This window comes from Colossoma macropomum, unplaced genomic scaffold, assembly GCF_904425465.1.
Source record: "Colossoma macropomum unplaced genomic scaffold, Colossoma_macropomum, whole genome shotgun sequence".
Lineage (NCBI taxonomy): Eukaryota > Metazoa > Chordata > Actinopteri > Characiformes > Serrasalmidae > Colossoma > Colossoma macropomum.
In genome coordinates this window covers 29,291,260-29,316,328 of record NW_023494810.1, presented here as the reverse complement: position 1 = coordinate 29,316,328, position 25,069 = coordinate 29,291,260, and the positions used below count along the sequence as shown (strand labels likewise).

General features: G+C 38.7%; 1 protein-coding gene across 1 annotated transcript in view; it reads left to right on the top strand.

The window, feature by feature from the left end:
• The window catches only part of tafa4b (TAFA chemokine like family member 4b), a 79,895-nt gene that overhangs the window by 36,517 nt on the left and 18,309 nt on the right, over nucleotides 1–25,069 (top strand). Inside the window, exon 4 of the mRNA XM_036560183.1 lies at nucleotides 19,032–19,187. Within this exon, the coding sequence (XP_036416076.1) occupies nucleotides 19,032–19,187 (156 nt within the window). The remainder of the gene's footprint in view (nucleotides 1–19,031; nucleotides 19,188–25,069) is intronic.

Sequence of the window (25,069 nt, the reverse complement as noted above, 5' to 3'; positions counted from 1 at the left end):
ATGGCAGATGCTGAATAATTCATACTGGACTAATAACTGAAATATAAGCCTACAGTTTGAGGGGTTAAAGACAAGATGAGCTTCTATTACACCTACAGGCCCATCAAAATATTATCATATTTGTTAGCATAATGTTTTTTTTGTTGCAGATGCTAAAAAAAAAAAAATCATACTCGATTAATAAATAAATAATAAGCCTACAGTTTTAGGGGTTAAACACAAAGTAAGCAGTTACTAAATATCTAGAGGGGACCATAAAAATATAGTGTTGTCATAAAGTGTTTCAGCATGGATACTGAAAAAGTCATACTGGGTTAATAACTGAATAACAAGCCTGCAGTTTTAGGAGTTAAATACAAAGTAAGCATTTACTAAATATCTAGAGACCATAAAAATAAAATGTTGCCATGTAGCGTTTCTTCATAGAGACTGGAATCATACTGGAATAATAAGCCTACAGCTTGAGAGGTTAAAGAATAGGTAAATTTGTACTAAGTATCTACAGGAGAACATTAAAATAAAGCACTATCACGAAGAGCATTTACTTAGCATCTAGAAAAGACCCTGAAAATAAAGTGTTGCCATAAAGTGTTTTATTGTAGAAACTAAAAAAATTATACTGGATTAATAACTGAATTTAACCCCTGTAGTTACAGGGGTTAAATACAAAGTGAGCATTTATTAAGAGGGGACCATAAAAATAATACATTGCCATATAGTGTTTCATCATAGAAGCTGAAAAAAAATCATACTGGATTAATAACTGAATAATAAGCCTACAATTTGAGAGGTTGAAGAATAGGTGAGCTTGTACTAAGCATCTACAGGAGACCATCAAAATGAAGTGTTATCATGAAGTGTTTTATGGTGAATGCTGAATAATATATACTGGATTAATAAATGAAAAATAAACCTACAATTTGAGGGGTTAAAGACAAGGTGAGCTTTTAATAAACATCTACAGGAGAACATCAAAATGAAGCGTTATCATAAAGGGCGTTTCATGGTAGAGGTTAAAAAATTCATACTAGATTATTAGCTGAATAATGAGCCTACAGTTTGAGGGGTTAAAGGCAAAGTGAGCTTCTACTAAGCGTCTACAGGTGGCCCACAAAATAAAGCATTATCTTAGTGTTTTATGGAAGATGCTGAAAAATTCATACTGGATTAATAGCTGAAAAATAAGCCTACAGTTTGAATTCATAGTGGATTAATAGCTGAAAACTAAGCCTACAGTTTTGAGGGGTTAAATACAAAGTGAGCATTTACTTAGCATCTAAAGGGGACCCTGAAAATAAAGTGTTGCCATAAAGTGTTTTATTGTAGAATTTTAAAAATTCATACTGGATTAATAACTAAATAATAAGCCTACAGCTTATAGAAAAGGCGTTAAAGAAAAGCGGTTAGTTTCTAAACACCTACAGGGGCCCATCGAAATAAAGTGTTACCATAAAGTGTTTCATAGCAGATACTGAAAAATTCATACAGGATTAAGCTGGTTAGTTTCATGACGGGTCACTTGAGTCCTTACAGGAGTGTGGTCAGTGCTGTGTGTCGACGGCTGCAGAGGAAGTGCAAAGTCACTCCGCTCCAGTCCCCACGCTGAGGAGGTTTCCTGTGGATAGGGAAGGACAATTCCGTAATGACTGTATTAATATGTATGATGTTAAATGGCCATGCAATAAACCTCCTCGCACCTCACTGTGCCCTAACACCCGTCTCCCCCCCACCCCACATTTTCAAGCGAGAGAAAAAGAAAAAAAAGAGCAAAACTGAAATAATGTCCACTTCCCCCGCTAATTGACACCCATGAGCTAACTAATTCTGATTTGCATAATTCATGAAACGCTCTGCTCTCGGCGAGGCGGTGACCAGCAGTACATAAATATTTTAGCATGGCAAAAGGTCACTCTCGGCCCTAGTCCCTGCATCATTCATAATATGCAAAGTCCTTCCCCAAAGACAGCTGCGGCCCTTGCTTAATTACGCCCGTTTCTTTAATTATGCCTGTCCTCTGTTTTGTTGATACTAATGCAAGGTGACCTTTTTATGGCCACCAGAAATGCCACCAGCATCATCGCGCTCTGCTTTTTTTCTGACTGATGCTGTTTCTCTTTTCTCTCTGATGGAGAGAGAGAGCACAGAGGTAATGTTTATTTGTTCATTTATTTATTTATTTATTTAACATTTTTTCATTTTCTGTTTTTTTTTTTCTTTTTGGTGCCACAGCAGTAATTACAGCATTGGTGGTGCTGTGAAGGTCAGATTTTGCCCCCCCCGTCACATGCGGACACAACACTCATCGCTTTGAACCATCTTCTGCCTTGTTTAGGTGCTGGGGTCCTCGCTAATTGGGAGAAAAACTGTTGCAAAATTCCATATTTGCAGAAAAAATAAAAAAGCGGCAACAGAGTAATTGGCGGAGAGTGGCGAAAGTGCAAATGCTTCTCTTGAATGTCCAAATTGCATATATTTCTGTCTCGAGAGCTTGTCTTGTGCACGTACCTCAGTCATTTGATGCTGAGATGCTGCTGCTGCTCGGTTTTGCTGCAGTACCACTGGTGGCCACATGGTGGCTCTGAAGGTTTAGAAATGCTGAGGAGCTCAGCGTTGTTAGCGCCCTGCTGCTGTGAAGCGCTAATAGGAATGGATGGTCCGAATATCCACCTAAACCAGATGAGAGCGACTGAGTGATGGTCATCCGTGAGAGCCAACACAAAGGCTAGCACCATTTTTTTTCCTTTTTTTTCTCTTTAAATTAAAATGGCCTTATTTCCTGCCAGGTTTGCAGAGGCAGACAGCCCGCTAGGTCAGGTTTATTTTGCTAGTAATAAGGCCCTGAACACAGTGTGCTCTAATAGCATAGTATGTAATGATCTCACACAAACATATACACTCTAATATACCTGTACAGCTCTCCCTCTGAGGCCCATCAACCTCCTGCTCTTAGCCTCCTCTGGTTACCCTACGCAAGAGCAAAGAACCATGTTCACTGAAGGCTCATTTGTTTTTTTTTCCTCTTTCCTTCTGAGCTGTTTGGCTCCGTTGCGCTCATCAGCCCTTTCTCCGTTACAGAAAGGCCGGACGCGGCGCGTCTAACATCCCCACAATGGCACCTCAAGCCTGCGTGAGGGTTTGACACATCCAATTAAAAGCTAGCATGCTATGTGGCGAAAACACGAGGGAAACCAGGCTACCTTCACTAACACCCCGGACATGAAATGAGGAATGACTTGAGGGTCCGGCTACAGTCCATTAGAGTGTTTCTGCTTGGGTGCTCGTTAGCGTCGGCCTGTGCTAACTCACACGCTGACTGCTTACCTGTCGTGAACTCGGTGTGACCTAGTGGAAACCACATAGCTGTGAACTTTATATAGCTGTCAGCTGGCTATACCTCATATTTCCTCATATTTGAACAACATCTGGCTGTTAGCTGAAAATGTGAAACTTATTTAGCTTTATATAACTGTCAGCAAGCCATGATATTATCTCATAACTGAATATCTTCTGCTGTTAGATGAAGGTGTGAACTTTATTTAGCTTTATATAGCCGCTGGCTAGACATATAAGATATTGTCTCATTCGAAAGACATCTGGCTGTCATCTGAAGATGTGAACTATATTTAGCTTTAGCAATACAGCTCTCATCTCTTAGCCATATCTGAAAATGTGAGCTTTATTTAGCATCACTTTTCTGTCAGCTGGCTGTATTGACTCATATTTTAACCACATCTAACTGTTTTGTATAGATAACGATTATGTATAGATGTGAAATGTATTTAGCTTTAGCTGTAAAGCCCCCAGCTAGCCACATCTGGATATGTTAATGTATTTAGCATCACATAGCGATCAGTTAGCTATATTGACTCATATGTTAACTACGTTTGGCTGTTGTCTGAAAATGTGAAGTTTATTTGGCTTTATATACCCATTAGCTAGCCATCTGGTGCTAGTTTGTTGCCTGAAAATGTAAGCTTTATTAAGCTTCATATAGCTGTCATCTGTCATTAGCTATGTAGGCCTCAGCTAGCCATATTGGATATATCTCTTATTTGAGCAAAGCCAGGCTGTTAGTTTAAGATGTGAAATTTGTTAAGCTTTATTTAGCTGTTGGCAAGAAATGTGTGATATTGTCTCATGAGTTAGATGAAGATATCAACTTCTTTTAGCTTTATATAGCTGCTGGCTAGCCATATCTGATATTATCTCATTTAAAAGGCATCTGGCTGTTAGATAAAGACCTGAACTCTATTTAGCTTTATGTAGCCACTGGCTATATCTGATACTGAAATACTTCTAACTGTTAACCTGATGATGTGAAATGTATTTAGCTTTGGCTTTACATCTCTCAGTTAGTCATTTCTAATATTGTCTCATATTTGGAAAGAAGCTGAGGCTGCTTGCTGTACATGTAAAATGTATTGATCTTCACAGAGCCATTCGAGACTATGTTGTCTCATGTATTAACAACCTCTTAATTGCTTTAGCTTCAGCTATATAGTCATCGGCTGACCATAACTGATATTGCAGCTGTTAAATAGCTGTTACCTGAAGATGTGAACTTTATTTGACATCATATACGCATCAGTTGGGTAATTTGTCTCCTGTTTTGACAACATTCAGCTGTTATCTGAAAACGTAAACTTTAATTAGCCTTTTGTCGCTGTCAGCTAGCCATAACTGACACTGTCTCATGTTTGCATCTGTCTGTTACCTAAAGATGCGAACTGTAATTAGCTAACATCCATCAGCTGACCATATCTGATATGTTTGAACAACAGCCAGCTGTTACCAGATGTGAACTTTAGTCTGTTAGCCATCTGATATTGGCTCATGTTTGAACCACATCTGGCTGCTACCTGACGTTAACTTTATTTAGCTTCTTGTAGTTGCCAGCTGGCCGTACCTGACATGTCTCATGTTTGAGCAACATCTGGCTGTTACCTGACGTTAACTTTATTTAGCTTCATGTAGCTGTCAGCTGGACACCTGGACTGCCTCATTTCTGAAAAAATGTTATATAGCCACTTGTGCTAGCCATTTGTGATATTCTCAGTTGAAAAACATCTGGCTGTTACCTGAAAATGTGAACTGTATTTAGCTTTAGCTATATAGCCCTGAGCTAGCCATATCTGATACTGTCTCATAATAAAAAACAGTCTGGCTGTTAGCTGTATGTGTGAATTTATTTAGCTTCACAGAGCTGTTAGCTAGCTATATCATCTCATGGTTTAACAACGTATAAGTGTATTAGATATATATATACTTTGGATATGGACCATATCTGATACTGTAGCATGTTCTAAGATCTGGCTGCTCCCTGAAGATCTATTTTGGCTTTATGTAGCTGTTAGTTGATTATATTATCTCATGTTTTAACCACTTCTAGCTGTTATCTAAAGATGAAAACTTTACGTAGCTTTTAAAAGTCATCAGCTAGCCATCTGATTTTGTTGTTAACAACATCTGGCTGTTATCTGCAGATGTGAACTGTATTCAGCTTCATGTAGCTGTTAGCTGGTTTTATTGTCACATTTTAGCAACATGTGGATGTCTCTGAAGATATGAACTTTATTTTGCTTTATATAGCTGTCAGTTAACCGTCTGATATTGTCTCATATTTGAACAACATCTGGCTGTTACTTGACAATTACAAACTTTATTTAGCTTTATATAGCTGTCAGCTAGCCATCTGATATTGTCACAGGTTTTCACAACATTTAACTTTAGCTTAACTGTATTTAGCTTTAGATATGTAGCCAGTGCTGGCCATGTCTACCTTTTTTGAACAACTTCTGGCTGTTAGCTGAATATATTAATGAACTTTATTTAGCCTTATAGCCATCAGCTGGAAGGGTTGTCTCCTGTTTCAACATTTGGCTGTTAGCTGAAGATGTGAATGTTATTTAGTTTTATGTATTTATCAGCTAGCCTTGTGATATTTGCTCATGTTTTTAGCTTATGGATGTTAGCTGAAGTTGTTAAGTTTATTTATCTTTATTTAGCCAGATATAATCATGTCTGATATTTGCTCATGTTTTCAGCAACTGGCTGTTATCTGAAGATCGTTATTTAGTTTTAGCTATATAGTCATCAACTGGTCAAATCTGATAATATAGCATGTTTTAACAATGTCTGGCTGGTAGCTGAAGATGTAAACTTTGCTCAGCTTATTATATGCATACATTGTCTATTATCTCATGTTTGAACAACATCAGGCTTGTGAGCTTTATTCACCTTCACATAAACATCAGCTAGCCCAGGGTTAATAAATTAATCCTCCTTTGCAGTAAAATAAAGCTTTACTGGTCGCACACACTTTTAACAATAAACAGTTTTAAATGCTGGAGTTAATGTATAACCGCTAATTCACCCTTTAACCTTGAAGGTTGGCACAAAGACTGATGATCATCTTAGCAATCTCACCTAGCTAGTAGCTAAACGCAAAGAGAAAGATTTAAGACAAACATTGAAAATTTGGAGATCAATAAACTTTTTTGCGTTTTTAATCCAGCTGGTTTCCTCGATACGTTTAATCTGCATTTAAACTGTCAAACACTAAAAAGTCATGAAGCTGAAGTCAGCTTGCCTCCTGCACCATTTGAGGTACAAATTTGAACTTTGAGAGATATTTTACAAGAAACTATTCTACTTTTGAGGAGAAGTTTCCTGTCAGAGATGTGAGAAAAGCAGCTATAGCTGAGCTAAAGCTTAAAGCAGAGCAAAGTAAGTCTGCATTTTCATTATATTTGTTAGCCTTAGGTTACATTATACATTACACATTACACTAACAATAGCACATACTGAGACATATTTACAGCCAAGATGGTAAAATGGACATAAATTATTGTGGCTGTCAAGGTGGTTTGATTTTTGCTGAAAGGACAAAAAAGGATCTTTGTTACATTTGCATTGCCGACCCCCCTGACCTAGCTGTGATTGTACACCATCAGGCCTTCACCTGAAGATGTGAACCTTTTCTTAGCTTTAGCTTTAGCCATATCTGATGTTGGACCATGTTCCTCAAATCACATCATGTTTGAACACCAATTGCATTTTATATAAGCTGTTACTAATTCAATGTTTTCAACACATTTCGCTTCTAATATTTTTAGGAGTGGTTCACATTATTTATGTTTTCTGTCTGGGACTGAGACTGATTTGATGCGCGCTGTTCTCTGCAGTGTATTGCTGTGTTGTAGATTAGTGCAGGTTAGACTGTCATTCTTCAACAAGACTTGGACTTGGTTATTACACAGCATCACACTGATCATCACCTATGATTGACTTGTTGAGAATCAGAGTTTATGTATGAATGAATCAACCTGGAAAAACACAAAGACAGGTGCTTTGTATGGGCATCAATCTCTCTGTCTCTCTCTCTCTCTCTCTCTCTCTCTCAGAGAGGACTTTGTGGTCACAGCGAGTAAGCTTTATTGGAGATAGATTTGCGTATAAATGAGGTGCCTCTGCTGGGCCACTCAGCCGTACAAACAACCTGTTAGATTAGCATACATCCACTGATTTAACCACATTGGAGGCTGTTAAACTGAGATAATGTCAGATTGATTGATGCTGTGTGGGGGACATGACAGCTCAGGAAGAGAGAGGTAGATAAAGGGTGAAAAAAAGAGGAAAAAAGAAACAGAAGAGGCAGATAAAAAGTTAAACAGAGAAAGAGAAAAAGAAACAAGGAGAGTGAGTGAGTGAGCAAGTGAGAGAGTGAAAGAAAGAGATAAAAGGTAAAAAGAGTAGAAACAGAAACAAAGACAGAGAGACAATGAGAGAGAAACAGAGAGCTAAAGAGAGAAAGCAAAGAACAGAGAAACTAAAGAAAAGGCAAACAGAAAAGAAGAGAGTGAAAAAGAGAAACAGAGTGAGACAGATACACAGAAGGAGAAAGTAAAAAAGAGAGAAAGATAAAATGAGAGGAATCAAAAGAAGAGACGGATAGAAAAAGAGAGGGGGAAAGGGAGAGAGAGACAGTGAGAGAGAGGCAGGTAAAGAGTAGAAAAAGAAAAGTGAGAAAGAGAGAAAGATTAGAAAAAGGAAATAGAGAGAGAGAGTGAGAGAGACAAATAAAAAGTAGAAAAAGGAAAGAGAGAGTGAGAGAAAGAGAGAGAAAAAGGGAGACAGACAGACAATGTGAGAGAGAGGCAGGTGAAGAGTAGAAAAAGAAAAGAAAGTGAGAGTGAGAAAGAGACAGATAAAGGGTAGAAGAAGAAAATAGAGAGAGTGAGAGAGACAGATAAAGAGTAGGAAAAGGAAAGAGAGAGACAGAAAGGGAGAGAGAGAAATAGAGAGCAAGAAAGAGAGACGGTGAGAGAGAGACAGGTAAAGATTAGGAAAAAAGAGAGAGTGAGAAAGATAGATAAAGAGTAGAAAAAGGAAAGAGAGAGAGAGTGAGGCAGTGAAAGAGAGAGACAGGTAAAGAGTAGAAAAAGAAAAGAGGGAGTCAGAAATCAGATAAAGAGTAGAAAAAGGAAAGAGAGAGAGAGTGAGGCAGTGAAAGAGAGAGACAGGTAAAGAGTAGAAAAAGAAAAGAGGGAGTCAGAAATCAGATAAAGAGTAGAAAAAGGAAAGAGAGAGAGAGTGAGGCAGTGAAAGAGAGAGACAGGTAAAGAGTAGAAAAAGAAAAGAGGGAGTCAGAAATCAGATAAAGAGTAGAAAAAGGAAAGAGAGAGAGAGTGAGGCAGTGAAAGAGAGAGACAGGTAAAGAGTAGAAAAAGAAAAGAGGGAGTGAGAAATCAGATAAAGAGTAGAAAAAGGAAGGAGAGAGTGAGGCAGAGAGAGAGACAGGTAAAGAGTAGAAAAAGAAAAGACTGAGTGAGAAAGACAGATGAAGGGCAGAAAAAGGAAGGAAAGAGTATGAGAGAAAGATAAACAGTAGAAAAAGGAAAGAGAGAAAGAGACAGAGAGAAAGAGGGAGAGAGAGCGAGAAAGAGAAATGGTGAGAGAGAGACGGGTAAAACGTGAAAAAAGAAAAGATAGAGTGAGAGTGAGAATGAGATAAAGGGTAGAAAAAGGAAAGAAAGAGAGAGAGAGGGAGAGAGAGGGAAACAATGGACAGAATAAAAGCATAAAAAATCCCAGATTCAGAGACAGTGAGAGAGAGAGGCAAGTAAAGAGCAGAAAAAGAAAACAGAGAGTGAGAGTAAAAAAGACAGATAAAGGAGGGTAGAAAATGGAAAGAGAGAGAGTGAGAGAGATGGACAAAGAGTAGAAAAACGAAAGAGAGAGAGAGACAGGGAGAGAGAGAAGTGTAGAAAAAGTCAAGAGAGTAAGAGTAAGAAAACCAGATGATAGGTACAAGGAAAGATAGAGAGAATAAAATAGATAAAGAGTAGAAAAAGAAAAGAGATAGTGAGAGAGAGAGACAGTGAGAGAGAGAGACAGTTAAAGAGCACAAAAAGAGATAGAGAGGTAAAGTGTAGAAAAAGAGAGAGAGAGGTAAAGTGTAGAAAAAGACACGAGAGAGCGAGAGTAAGAAAACCAGATGATAGGTAGAGTAAGAAAGACATATAAAAGGGTAGAAAAAGGAAAAGAGAGAGAGAAAGAGAGACAAAAGGGAGAGAGAGAAAGAACGAGAAGGAGAGACAGTGAGAGAGAGAGACAGTTAAAGAGTACAAAAAGAAAAGAGAGAGTTAGAGTGAGAAAGACATATAAAGGGTAGAAAGAGGAAAAGAGAGAGAGAGAGAGAGAGAGAGAGAGAGAGAGAGAGAGAGAGAGAGATGGAAACAATGGACAGATTAAGGCATAAAGAAATCTCTCATTCAGTCAGACTCCTTCATACACAGTTCATATTCCATATACTGTACTCTGCTCCATTTAAACCTGACTGCAGGAATGAGCTCAGACCTCCTCTTCCAGCAGGAGCAGCTCTGCCTGCGGCCTCTATTAAACACTGCTATAACCAGCTTTCTCAGCAGGTGCTGAAAAGCCATTTCCACAGGGCTAATTCCTCAACTTGTTAAACAAGTCTCAACGGTTAGCGCTCGCATTCTTTCTGGATGGAGAGGCTAAACGCTGGATCCGTTGGAGTACACACGCTAGTCAGTCATCAGCTGCAGAAAAAGACGCATCTTTTTCCGATAAATCACGCTAAGGCTCGTCCGCCTTCACCCTGTCAGGACGCATCAGCCACCCGACTGCCTCGTCAGCTCAAGGTAGCAGCGCTCAACTCACTGTGAGGGTGCGTTGAGGGGGGCGAGCGGTTGGCCATGCCTGAAATCTCATCTGATCTGGAGATGATTGGAGATTTATTACAATCGTGTTGCTGTAAGCTGCCGCTAAGACCCCCTAGCATGGCTAGCGTGGCTAGCAGAGCTGCTAGGACATGAGCCTTGGGAAATAGTGCTGTTTCCCTGGGGCCTGCTCTGCTCAGAGCCTCTCACAGGTGATTAATGTGACAAATTGCATACATTAGGAGCAAATTAGGAAGAAAATGTGTGAAATATACTGGAGCAGAGGATCTCAGACTCAAAAAACCTCTTCAAGGGAGGGTAGTGGAAAAAAGGATTGTTTTTCTTCCAAGTATGAATTTTAACTACGTAGCATATCGTTCCTGTCCAAAGAAAAACAAGCATGTCCATTTTTGTTGATTTTTATTCTTCTACGTCATTTGAACATGGCAGTTCTCCTTTACATTGTCTGAAAAATGTCATGATCAATGGACCAATAGAAATGCCCCAAATTACTTATAATAAAATCACTTTAACTTACATTAAAAGTTAAGGGTGTTTTGCCTTCTCCTGTGAAATGAAATGAAATGAACATTTTTAGCCAACTGTGTCTGAATACATCAGAATTAGACCTCTGCATTTAACCCATCTGTGCAGTGAAACACCCACATACACACTAGTGAACACACTCACACTGGGGGGCAGTGAGCACACTTGCCAGGAGCGGTGGACAGCCCTATCCACGGCGTCCGGGGAGCAGTTGGGGGTTAGGTGCCTTGCTCAAGGGCACTTCAGTCACGTACTGTCAGCTGAGGGGATTGAACCGGCGACCTTCCGGTCACAAGGCTGGTTCCCTAACCTCCTTTTTTTGGAGATACTTGTTTTTCTTTGGACAGTGCTGATAAACTCTCATTTACGCAAGTTGGTCAATGTCAATATAGCAATTCTTCAATCACCACAGACCATAACTATTACTACTGAACTTTTAGAATGTGGTTATTATGCTGTATCAACTCCACATCATCAGCTGAATGCTAGGGGGGAATTAGCATGTTCATTTGTAGGCAAACTAGCTGAAATGGATCCTGTGGTAATTTTTTTTTATTAGCCATTAAAGTGGTTACACTTCATAAGTTATGATTCTGTTTTCACTGGAACTGACAAAGATCAGTTGTTTTAAAATAACTTTTTTAAAGAGATACTGAGAAGAAGCTCTTCTGGGCACAGCTATGTCTGTTTACATTGATTCAAATCACTGCATCTGGATCTGATGTCAGAAATGTTATGGTCAGATTGTGTTGCGAGATGGGCAAGTTATTCTATATTAAATACATAACTTACTGATTGTGAGGCTAAGAGAGTTGAGTTGGCTGTTTGGCTAAATCAGTTCAACTTTGGCTAGCATGCCACACACTGCGAATCTGAGGCAAATCATGGAGCATAAAATATCAGCAGCACAAATTAGGCAAAATTTTTTTAATCCAGGCGTGTCTAGCATGGCTGACAAAGCAGAACGTTTTCCAATTTGAATTTTTTTGTTAGCGAAACATACAAAACTGTATTCTGTGTTCACTTGTAAAATACAGAAACAAAGCCTTCATGCATGCTCACCGTGCATGGCTGGTGAAGACTAAAGGCAGGTTTAACTAATATAGATTCTTACAAACTTATGTCATTGATGTTGGCATGTTTTGGCTGCATTTTTGGGGATGAGCTGTATGTTGTTGGAGGACAAATGAGCAGACTTGATGAATGGATAGAACTAAAGTAAGTAGCTGGCATCAGCATTTGAAACTGAACATTGCAACCCAGTTTGAAACTGTGGGAACCGTACAAAAGGGTTAATGAATATTTTAAGTTTAACAGTATTTCAACAATGATTTCCATGGGACTTTTATTGTGATAGCATTGGCAATCCTTAGCAGGAACTCAAAGTTATTGCGAGTGAAGTGTTGGCAAAAGTAAAACGGCTATTCGGCTTTCTCAGTGGATTTGTGGATGAAGTCTATTCATTTCTTTATTCTGACAGGCTGGGTCTACCACTTTGTCATGAATGAATCCACAAAGGTAGATTTAACTAACTATCAGTTTGTATCAGAATAATAGTTAAGGCTTTTATGAACTTAAGGACCAGACTAAGCTGATTTTATGTAGTTTATGTTGGGTATCCAGTCACAATGTCTGGTGAATGATGTAAATTTAGCTGCCATCTATGCCAAAATAATAAAATAATAAAGAGCTGTGGGTCCAAATTAAAAATATATTGAAAATTCAGCTGTATGAAGCTGTCTTGGGCTAGTAGTTTAAAGGCCTGTACTAGTAACTTCATGATGGCTGTACATGTATTTATATAGTTGTCTGCATAAAGAGTATCATATGTGTTCTTAACTTTAATGTTCAACATATATTCCAAGTGATTTTGGACCATTTTGGAATATTCTGTTGGTCCATTTTTCATGAAATAATAACACAAAAGCCAACTGATGTTTTTAAATGATGTAAAAATGTAAAAGCTAAAAAAAGAACAAATTCTATGTTTTTAATATGATAGTAACAATTTACTATCATGTTATTATTATCACTTACTATGTAATAACATTGTTTGTGTGGTATTCTGTGTTATTACCACATATTTTGCGTTATTACATGTAATAACATAGGTTTTAGCATTGAAAAGCACCAAATTGACTTTTTTCATAGTGTTTATTTGAGTCCAGCGTTAGTCCACCAAGGGTAGCTGCAGGATAACAAATTATTCTTGTATGTAATACTGGTGACTGTGAGTGTGTGTCCGAGAGGTGACCTCTCGCTCAGGGAGAAGAGATTGTGAGGAAGGTATGACATCATTCTCAACAGCAGTAGTGTGAAGAGAAAAGCGATAGCTTCATCTTCACTGCAGTCACACCCATTCCAGCAGCACCTGAGCGGCAAAATCCCCAGAGTTGATTTCACTCTTCCAGTGTTGCATTTGTGTCCAGCTGGACTTGAAGCGATGAAAACTGTGTGAAAAATCAAATTTTCACAGTTTCCTTCTTTAACCCAAATGTACTGGATCAGCCTAGACATGTTTGCTGCCTTGATATTTACTTGTTTGATTTTGCACTGGAGCTACCAGACTAATGTAACTTACAAGTAATGGAAGCTTACAGCCACAGATTAGCATCGGGTAAACCACATGCCTCGATCATCACTGGCCTCAAACTGGGTGGAGATGTTAAGTAATCTCACATAGTCTTGACTATGGATTTTGCGTACTGTTGTCAAAAAATGGACAAATGTTAGAGACAAAATTCAAGCTTTTTGATTGATGCAGCTACGATTCTGGATAAAATCCAGTGAAATCAGTCTTGCTCATGATAATACCTATGGATTTTCAGAGCAATGAATTTAAAGACCTCTGCAGTTGTGTCACTAGGAAATCTGGGTATAAGCAGTTTTTCTTTATGAGGAAAAGATTTTGAAAATTGCTGCTGTTGCACCCTGTGATAAACAAAAAATGTTACAAACTTGATATGATTTGTCCTGCGAATACTATGATCCTCCAATTCATAGTATTCGATTACATCGTTAAAGAGACCATGTCACCATTTTGGAAGGCAAGCTGTGACTCTATGCTCTGATTGAGCTCGTCTCATCGCCGTTACTGCAGCTACAAACCTGCAATAGACCAGAATGACCACTAAAAAGATTTAAAGATGTGTAGATGCTTTAGAGGCGTCATCAGAAAACACTATGAGAAGATTAGCTAGATTAGTGGATCCGTAACTTAGCCTGCACATCTCCAGAGTTCAGATTCACATCTCCAGGGTTCTCCAGGGTTCGCATCATTCCAATGCGTACATAAATATTAAGCTCAAGTCAGCTTCTTATTCACCAGTTTCTCATTTGACTTTTCTGTTCCACCTTAAATGGTGCTGCAGTTACACTGAGCTGCCTTAAATGTAGAACGAATTTCAAAAGTTGGTGAATAGGACGCTAACATCAGCTTACCTCAATAAATACATTAATTTACCTTAATAAATGATCCTTAATCAACAAATACCTCAAACTTCTGCTTGGAGATGTTTAACTGTTACTGAGCAGTTAATATGCAGCACAGTGAAGCTATAAGCAGCCGTGTCTCACTGGCTGATCTAATGCTGCATCCCAAACCACACACTTCTGTACTTCACTTACTACACTAATTAGTGCACTTCTAATAGTATATGTGCTATTTTTGCATACTATTTTGTGAGCTAGTGTGCAGATTGGAACATGAAAATAATAAAGCAGTGGGGAATCTCAGCTGTTTAGATTATAGCTTTGTCATCACTACAACCACAAATCAAATAAAATCAAGTCAGTGCACTCAAATACTCTGGTTATGCTTTAAATGTGCTTTAAATGTTTAGAAAGGTTTAAAACCATGTTTTACTGCCATTTTTTAACAATGGTAGCTGTCTAGCTAACTAACATACATTTTTGTATTACTTTGATGACATTTTTCTATGCTATTATGTGTTATCAACCTCAGTTTAAAATACAATACCATAGCAGCAAATAGCAGCAATGTTCAGAAACGGCGTTCATTTTTCTAATAGAGAAAACACCTTAGACCTGGATTTCCTAATCTGGGCATAACGCTGACCACAGAATGACAACACAATTTAGAGGTCTGTTGGGTAACTTTAGTAAATGAAAGTAGCCCCTGAAAACAGAGGCTACTCAGAGTTGCTGAATTTATGCTCCAATTTCTCCAATTTGGCCGGTTTCTGAAGAGCCCAACTCGTTACAATTACAAACAGGTTGTGCTATTGTAATAAGGCGGTCATTTGTAATCTAATCTCCCAATCATGCTGGATTACCTCAAGAAAGCTGCAGCAAATCTGACGGGAAGACAGCCAAGGAGGACGGAGCTGAGTTTGTCTGTTTGCTCATTGTCTGAGTTGTTTATTCCTGGAACTGACTGTATATTTGTTTTTGTTTTCACATGCTGTGTTTGTATTCCTGCTCACACATACAGTGCAAACAAAAGTGACTGAACTTATTAGAAGCAGCAGCGGGGATGTTTTTGTGTAGGTTGGAAAAGATGTGGGAACTTTGTGACCAGAGATATGTGTGTCTGTCCTCGGTGTCCCTCTTTAGCCTGATGACCCCATTATGCCAGTAGGAGGCGGTGCAGTCTTTGTTCTGTGTGAGACAGGGTGTCCACCCCCCGTGTTCTGCCTGAGCCTCAAGCCTCCTGCCCCCTGATCACTAACAAGGACCTATGCACAACACATTCTCTCAAACTCCGTATACTTCAAGTGACGAAAGAGCTTTCTGAAACCGAACTACTTCCGAACAAGCTGTCATAAGTATACTTAAAAAGAACTTGGTGTACATCTCAGCACTGCCAGCCTGCTTTATGCAAAGGACCAGTCAGTCAGAGGGAGTTGTCTGAAGGAATGATTCAGTGATTAGAACCAATCACAATTAGGCGGAGGACTCAGAATAAATGATGTGATGATTAAGACCAGTCATAGTTAGGGGAGGTCTCTGAACAAATGATGCAGGGATTAGGACGAATCACAGTCAGTGGGAGGTCTCCAAACAAATGATATAGTCATCAGGACCAATCACAGTCAGGGCGAGGTCTCAGGACCAGTCGCAGTCAGGGGGAGGTCTCAGAATAAACACAGTGATTAGGACCAATCACAGTCGGGGGGGAGGTCTCAGAACAAATGATGCAGGGATTAGGACCAATCACAGTCAGGGAGAGGTCTCAGAACAACAGATATTCATTATGACCAATCACAGTCAGTGGGAGGTCTCAGAACAACAGATGTTCATTATGACCAGTCACAGTCAGTGGGAGGTCTCCAAACAAGAGATGCAGTGATTAGGACCAATCACTGTCAGGGGGTGTTCTCAGAACAAATGATACAGTCATCAGGACCAATCACAGTCCAGGGGAGGTTTCAGAACAAACAGTGTGTGATTAGGACATATCATAGTCATGGGGAGGTCTCAGAATAAACGACACAGTGATTAAGACCAATCATAGTCAGGGGGAAGTCTCCAAACAAATGATGTGGTCATTAGGACCAATCACAGTCAGAGAGAGGTCTCAGATCAAATGATGTAGTGATTAAGACCAATCACAGTCAGGGGGAGTTCTCAGAACAAACAATGAAGTGATTAGGACCAATCACAGTCAGGGGGAGGTCTCCGAACAAATGATGAAGTCGTTAAGACCAATCACAGTCAGGGGTAGGTTTCAGGGCCAATCACATTTAGGAGGAGGTCTCAATACCAACCACAGTCAGGGGGAGGTCTCAGAACACAAAGCGAACCGGAAATGAACTGGATTTGTGTCTTCATAGGTGATCCGGCAAGTCAGCATTTATTGAAGTGTTTTTATTTTATGTAAATGCTATTGTTATTGAAGCAGTTTTATATGATATTGTTTCCATTTTGTCTCAGCAGAGCTGTTTTTGTGGAGAGGTGTCAATCACTTTCAAAGCAGGGGGTTCTCAACCCTCCCTTTTTATATGCATTGCTCACTAGCAGCTCAACACAGATTCACAACATTTCACACACAGAGAGCCAACAGGTATGGAAAAAAATCATTTATTTCATTGTAGTAATTACAAATAAGTCGATGGCCACTAGGGGTCCTTCGAGAAGAGGTGAATTATATTTACATCATTCCAATGTTATTTCTACATGAACAAAATAGTTCAACACATTTTTGCCTTTCTGTGGAGCCCTTAGTGGTGACATCCCATATAAATAAAAATAATGTGTGTCTACGACTTAGTAAGGTGTGGGAATGAGATTATTAAGTGATGGCCACCACTAGGTAAGGCATGGGAACAAGATCCTAATGCATGGCCACAACTTAGTAAGGCATTATCTCATCCCCACGCCTTACCTAGTGGTGGCCACGACTTAATTATCTCGTTCCCACGCCTTACCTAATGGTGGCCATAACTTAGAAAGGTGAGGGAATGAGATAATTAAGTCATGGTCCCCACTTAGTAAGGCGTGGGAATGAGATAATACCTTACCTAGTTGTGGCTATTAATTAGGATCTCGTTTCCATGCCTTACTAAGTCGTGGCCATGACTTAGTTATCTTGTTTCCATGCCTTACTAAGTTGTGGCCATGCATTATTGTTTTTTTCATGCAGGATGTCACCAGCGGGGCTCTGTATCTTTCAGTTCACTTTATGCTGGAAATAACTGATTTGGCAATATCATGATATATATATATATATATATATATATATATATATATATATATATATATATATATATATATATATATATTTATATTTATATATGTAATATGTTTTAGTCACATGGAAATTATATAAGCATGTCAGTCAATTAAATCCAGTTTCTTCTGAGGGTTAATCTTGTCTGCCTTTCAGAAGTATTTGATTTGTTTAATGTTTATTCCCTCTATAAGAAACAAGAAGTTTCCTTTCCTCATGCTTTAAAGCATTTATCACTATAACATCTGTTATTACTGTAGCACTAAGGTGAAATCACACTGTAAACAGTCATAACACTTTATTCCAGGTAGATGAGATGCAATTTGAAACGACACCTTCTCCTATGGGCGCATATTTCTCAGAGACGAATTTTGGCGGGTGTCCAGCGCGGGGTTAATGCTGCTGTGAGAAATCCTTCACTCGAGCGCGCTTATTTACACCGCCTGAACAGGACAGCACAGCGGCGTATTCATTATGTAGGCCTATATGATACTGTGCCAGGGAGATGGAGGGCGAGAGAGAAAGACATAAATAGAGAGAGAGAACGAGAGAGAGAGAGTGCTGGCAGGCCTCGAGGTGCTTGTTAAACACTGCCAGTCTCATCAAATATGGATGGCATCTTAAGTGCCATCATGTGGATTATTATGAGTGGAAAACTGAGCATAGACCCTAACTACTTTTTCTTTTTTTACCCATTTCTTTACATAAGCCTGGCAGCTCTCTCTCTCGGCCTCTCTCGCTCTCTCTCTGGATGATAATGATGGAGTTTTTCTTTGGAGAGGAGCTAAAGCAGTAGTGTTTAGGCATGTTCACTCAGGAAACTCGGGAAACTCGGTCTCTGTGGCTGTATTTCTGGATTTTTTATGCTGTTTCTAATGGGGCCTGCTTTCTAAGAAGCCTCACAGGACAAACATCACTGAAACATGGCTGAGTGTACAACACTTCCAACAAATCCTTCTCAAAAGTTTAGTGGAGACACTATGATGGCAGTCGGACACTGATAGAAGCAGAGAAATACAGTTATTGGTGGAGTTACTACTTTGGGAACTTTAACATTTTGGTGCTATTTTAAACAAATATTGACTTGAATATTGACTTTTCTCTTCTTTTCTTTTATCTCCTCTTCTCTTTGATTCTCTTCACGTCTTTTTTCTTCTCCTCTGCTCCCTGCTTTTCTCCTTTTCTTTTTTTATCTCATCTTTTCTCTTTTTTCTCCTTTTTGATTCTCTTCACTTCTTTTAATATCTCTCTTCTCTTCTCTTCTCTTTGATTCTCTTCATGTCTTTTTTCTTCTCCTCTGCTCCCTGCTTTTCTCCTTTTCTTTTTTTCATCTCATCTTTTCTCTTTTTTCTCCTTTTTGATTCTCTTCACTTCTTTTAATATCTCTCTTCTCTTCTCTTCTCTTCTCTTTGATTCTCTTCTCTTCTCATTTTTTCCCATTCTCTCCTCTCTTCTCTTTTTCTCTTCTCTTCTTTTCTTTTCTCTTCTCTTCTCTTCTCTTCTCTTCTCTTCTCTTCTCTTCTCTTCTCTTCTCTTCGCCTCTTTTGTCATCTCTTCTGTTCTGTCTTCTCTTCTCTTCTCTTCTCTTCTCTTCTCTTCTCTTCTCTCAGGGTCGTATCAGGTGAAGCAGGGTACGTGTGAGGTTGTAGCGATTCATCGCTGCTGTAATAAAAATAAGATTGAGGAGCGCTCTCAGACGGTTAAGTGCTCCTGTTACCCTGGACAGGTTGCCGGGACAACTCGTGCCCAACCATCCTGCGTGGAAGGTGAGTGTCGTATTTAAGCATTATATATGCTGGAGTTAAGAACTTAACCCTTTAAAATCCCAGGATTATTACACATCAAAGCTTATCATTCAGTAACTTCAGGGACTTCAGTGCCAATGAATTGAACTATTCCTAGGTTAAAGAATTGTGGCCATGTAAAGGATTAAAGTCACTTTAAACTCCCACAATTCTGTTCCATACTCTCATAACTATATGATGTACACATTAGTTTCATGAGACAATTGATGTGCAGTGCATGTTTACAACTGTAGGTGTACTGAAGTACAGTAGAAAATGGAGAGGCTGAAATATGAAATATTGTATGTTTATTGGTAATAAAATGTTTTTTTTCTTATGTAATTATTATTCAATAATAGTTTCAATTTACACTGTCCATACCAGGGAAAAAACATCCCATTTTGAATTAATCATGGTTGTGATGTCACAACCATTAACAGTTTTTGGTGCTTCAGCGTAAAGATATAAAGGTGACAGATTATAGATTTATGGATTGGTTGATTAATTACTTAATTGATGGACTGATTATCAATTGATTTTGTTGAACCCCAAGGGAACCTTGGGAAAATACAAGAAAATATAGAATGTGACCCCTTTGGAGAGCATGCAAAGTTCTTCCCTGTCCACTCATTGTGTGCAAATACAGGAGAGACTGAGCGTGTGTGTGTTTCTGTTGGCATGAGTACATTCTGTTCTAGTGCTTTTCTACTGATAGAGATAGAGAAAGGGAGAGAGAGAGAGAGAGAGCACTGGGGTCAGTTTGATTGACCCCTGTCTTCCTCAGTCTGATGAACGAGTGGGAGGGATTTTCTTTCCAGCGATTGCAGGGGAGAAAGAAAAGAGGGTGAGGGTCACTCACCCCTATCAGCACTGCTGAAGCTCCAAGTCTCCAGGGCCATCCCTGACAATCTCTCCTCCCAACAGCACTCACCCTGTCTGGGATACAGCGTCTCCATCATCCCTTCTGCTCTACTAGAGGACTACAGTAGATTGTGTTTGTCCTGAGAGAGGGACTCAAATAGAGGATGTTTGTTAGATCGGTTCCAGTCTTAGCTTAAAGTGATAGTTTGGTGAAACATTTTCCTCTTAACGTAAATGTTGTCGATCAGCCAAGACATGTTTAGTATCTAAGTTTGATTCTTTAGTTTTGCACTGTAACTCTGACACCAATGTAGCAAATATATTATAGCAGCTAATATTGCATCTATTAGAATTGTGCAAGTGCATCATAACACACCTAAATGATCAAACATGCTTCAATCTGCATTTTGTTAAAGAGGAATGCCACCAATTTTTTAAAAAAATTCAGTGTAATTCAATCTTCGAGATGTAAACAAAGTCATTCAGAGTGGTTTGATGTCAATTGGTTAACACAAATATAATCATTTTATTCACTATTCAAAATGAGATTTGAACCTACACATGCTGATATAATGTTGACAATGGTAAACTATGGCAAATCTGAAAAAATAAATTTTCTTTGGGGACTATTTTGCCTTAAAACACCCTGCATGTACCTCTTTTTACATGTTTTATGCCTAAATCATATGTCAAAATGTAATGTAATCATATGTCAAAAAATTATAAACCAATGTCTCAGGCATCAGGAAGCATATTTATGTAATAACTATTAATATCTATAATGTAGCTTGTAGAGCCATTAAACCATTTAATTATGCAGAAATGATAAAGAATTGCTGAAATTCTCCTTTAAGTAATAACTAATACACTTAATTATGTGGTTCCTGACACTGATATGCTGTTTTCTATGAAAATCAATAAAAACTTACTGAATTTTATCAACAGTATGTAGATAACAGTATGTCATACAGTGCCAGAAGCCACATAAGTTTATGTAAGATCACTACATAACACAGTTTGAGGCAATGTGTTGGTTCAGGCATCTAGTTTGCACAATGCTAAGTAGGTCTACATTAGCTTAAATAACACTGGCTACTATCTTCTGCACTCTGAGGATTTACAGATCTAATACTTACAGCACACACATCACTGGTCACACTAACACATTTTTCTTACTTCACATAATTCAGAGACATTTGACTATTTTAATATTAACATAGATGCTGAATTAAAACAAAACTACACATAATTAAATAATGATTGAGTACTAATGCTCTCGCCATAGGCAGACACTTTGGTCAGTCTCATACAAGTATATATGTTTATGTGAATAGATTTATTATCTTTATATATATTTATTTAATTTCCAGTCAAAACATAACCTCCAAAGTTCAGTCTTAGAAGTTGGTTGCATTTTCTGCTTCTCACCATCCAAGTAATCCAAACACATTCAGTGGTGTTGAGGTCTGGACTCTGGGGTGGTCAGTCCATTGTTCTGAGAACACCAGCAGCTTCTTTGTTTGATTTATAAATGTTCTTCCTTTTCTCAGTGAGGTTCTTCTTGATCAGCTACACGTCCTTTAAGACCCATAGCACTGAGTCGTCCTCTCATAGTGGAAGGATGGACAGAAGCACATGTGGATGTTTTCAGATCTGAAGCAGCTTGATTTTCTCCTCTCTCTCAAAGATGAAAGGTTCACATGCTGTTTATCTGATGGGGACGGTTTTGGGGGTCTACCAGGTCTTGCAGGTGGTTGTTAGGAGTCCCATTTTCTCTTTAGCTTTTAATAATTTTGTTTCCAATTCAGTTTTGGAAACTCTAGTTTTGACTTTCTCCTTCCTGTTGCAAGTAATTGTCATCTAATCTCTTCAGAAATATCACCTGAAAAATGAATAGTTTGCACTAAATGGCTGTTTTGACTGAAAATCAAGTATTTATTTGTATCACTGATAGATTGAATGAGTGAACACATTATGGTAACTCTAAGCAACAGTACATGTGAATGTGATAACTAGGACAAAGGATTTAAGGGTCAATGCCATTTCTCCTGGACTCTAGGCAGCTGTTTTAGCTTTGTAGTCTCTTTTTTAGACTCAGAGCTCCTAAGAGTCTTTGTTGGTCTCCATAGACCTCTATGGCCATTAAAAACCCATTATAAACCAGAGAGTGAGAGAGAGAGAGAGAAAGAGAGAGAGGGAGAGAGAGAGAGAGAGAGAGAGAGAGAGAGAGAGAGCGAGAGAGAGGATCATGAAAGACCTGTTCTATAAGCTTTCTACTGGGGACAATGTGCTGTAAGAGTAATAGTTGCTGATCTAGGGTCAGTTTCCACTTTGTCCCATTCCAATAATGGCAGATATATAGATGAAGGGATGCTGGGGATGCTGTACTTAGACCTCTACTTCACTCTGTGCTTTGAGACTTGATCCCTCTGGTAGCCAGTCATGTTTAGAGTCTCTGGCGGTACAGATGGCCACTCTGAGGCCCTTCCCAATATGTCTGTTGGTAGTTGACCCCCACCTCAGTGTCCTGAACTAGTCCCATACTGAATTAGTCCCATACCCCTTGAGTTTTACCCTCGGCAGGTTTGCATCTGTGGGATTTGAGTGCAAAAATTTGAATTTGATGAAAAGTTTTGTTGTGTACAATGTTGTTTTGTGGAAAGAAAACCCATTCCTTGTGTATTTAGCATATGTTTGTCATTTTTGGACATCAACCATTAGAAAAATGTTAGAAGACCCTGTTGAATAGAGAATACAGGCGCAGCTTAGTTTGTAACTATGTAGTTATTATGTAGTTACACAGTTATATTCAAATAGTGCAGCAAAATGACAGTAACAACAACTTTTAAGGGTTAAAACTACTTTTTCATATGTCTGTCCATGTCTCTATCTAGCATAGGTGCATGTTTGCCTTTTGGCCATTTGCATGAATTTACCTATGGCCATAGTTACACATGTTCGTTCACATAAAGTAAGCCTACTGTATTAAAGGGTCCATATCATACATTTGTCTTGTATTAATTTTTCCCTGAGGTTAACATATGACATATGTACCAGCTCATGTACCATAAAATTGTTTTTGTAAATGTGCCTTTAAGACGATCATGTAAATGAGCTCAGTTTTGATTGGCTGCCATGTGTTTTGCCTTATTCAGACAGCAGTCTGGGCCAAAGCAGTTTTTGTACCTTCCAACATGAAACTGCTGTAGGCTAAACAAGCAGTTATGTGTAAATATGTTGGTTTTCATGACCCTGTTTTTGCAGCTTAATTTCGATATACACCGATAAGGCATAACATTATGACCACCTTGTTTCTAGGCTCATTGTCCATTTTATCAGCTCCACTTACTATATAGGTGCACATTATAGTTCTACAATTACAGACTGTAGTCCGTTTGTTTCTCTGCATACTTTGTTAGCCCCCTTTTACCCTGTTCTTCAGTGGTCAGGACCCCCATGGACCCTCACAGAGCAGGTACTATTTGGGTGGTGGATCATTCTCAGCACTGCAGTGACACTGATGTGGTGGTGGTGTGTTAGTGTGAGTTGTGCTGGTCTGTAATTGTAGAACTACAAAGTGCACCTATATAGTAAGTGGAGCTGATAAAATGGACAATGAGCGTAGAAACAAGGAGGTGGTCATAATGTTATGCCTGATTGGTGTATATGTGGGGTCTATGGACACAGAAGTGAGCAATACTTTCTTAAACTTTCATAAAGTTTGCAAATTATATCAAAGTTTTTTAAGACATGTTTAAGCCCTTTAAAACACCTTTGATACATCTGGTTATACAATATGCCTATACAACAGAATGGCATGTAGCTGTGTAAGTGCTGTCTGTCAGTGTGTCTTATCACATCAAATACTTCAATGATTTGTTTGACGATTTTATGACTTTTTCATCAAATTACAGTACTGTCTTTTTGCTCTGGCACTCTACAAGGCTAACAATGTTCAGTACTGTTAATCATTTATTAAATAACATTGGATTCCTTGACAAGGACAAGTTTTTTATTCTCATTGCTAAACAGTGCTCTGTTTTGCTACTTAAAATGTTAAAAATGTGTATTATTAAAGGTTTATTATTAGTAAAAGGGAATTCCACCTTTTTTCTCATAAATTTCTGCGTAGTCTGTTATTAAGACGTAAAGAAAGCCATTTGGAAATGTTTGATGTGAGATCTTAATGACTCTTTACAGTGGTGGTGATAAGAACAAGGTGTTGTAATGTCTACAACACGAATATAGTCATTTTATTTATTATCTAAAATCACCAGTAAACATATGCATGTCTTCTCAGTTTTATGTGTAATGTTGATGGTAGAAAAATAGTGGTAAATCTGAAACAAGGGTTTTTTTTTGGTTATTATTTTGTCTTGTATCACTCTGCATGTACCTCGAATGCATTAAAAATGTATTTTAGGCCAAAACCTTCTCACAACTATCATAAAACAATGTCCCAGACACAAAACAGCATATTCATAGTGTTCTTTTCATGTAATAACTTTCTATAAGGGAGCTTTTAGGGGCATTCAACTCTTCAGACGTCCGGTTCCTATCACCACCGCTGTGAACAACTGGGAAGTTTCTCTAGAATGGTGCATTTCACATCAAACCACTCTGAATGACTTTATTTATTACCTAATGATTTAATTATACCAATATTATGAAAATTCAGTGGAATGTCAGCTTTAAACCTTTTCATTACAGCGCTCTACTTACCAATGTTCCATTATGCTAAATGGATGGGTAGCATGTAAAATTACAATAGACCTCACAGCCTTTATCTAAGTGTTCCATTAAGAAACAGAAGGCCTCTGTCTTTGTCTCTCTCGTTATAGTGAAACTGAATAATCTCCCTCTCCCTGTGCTAATGAAAAGCATGATGGTGCGTTTAAATAGCTCCCGGGCCACGAGGGAAGCCTCAGGGTGACCCTGACGACCTCACACCTCTCTCCGCAGGTCGTGTGTCAGCTCCGTGAGCCCGAATGCCTAACCTGTAA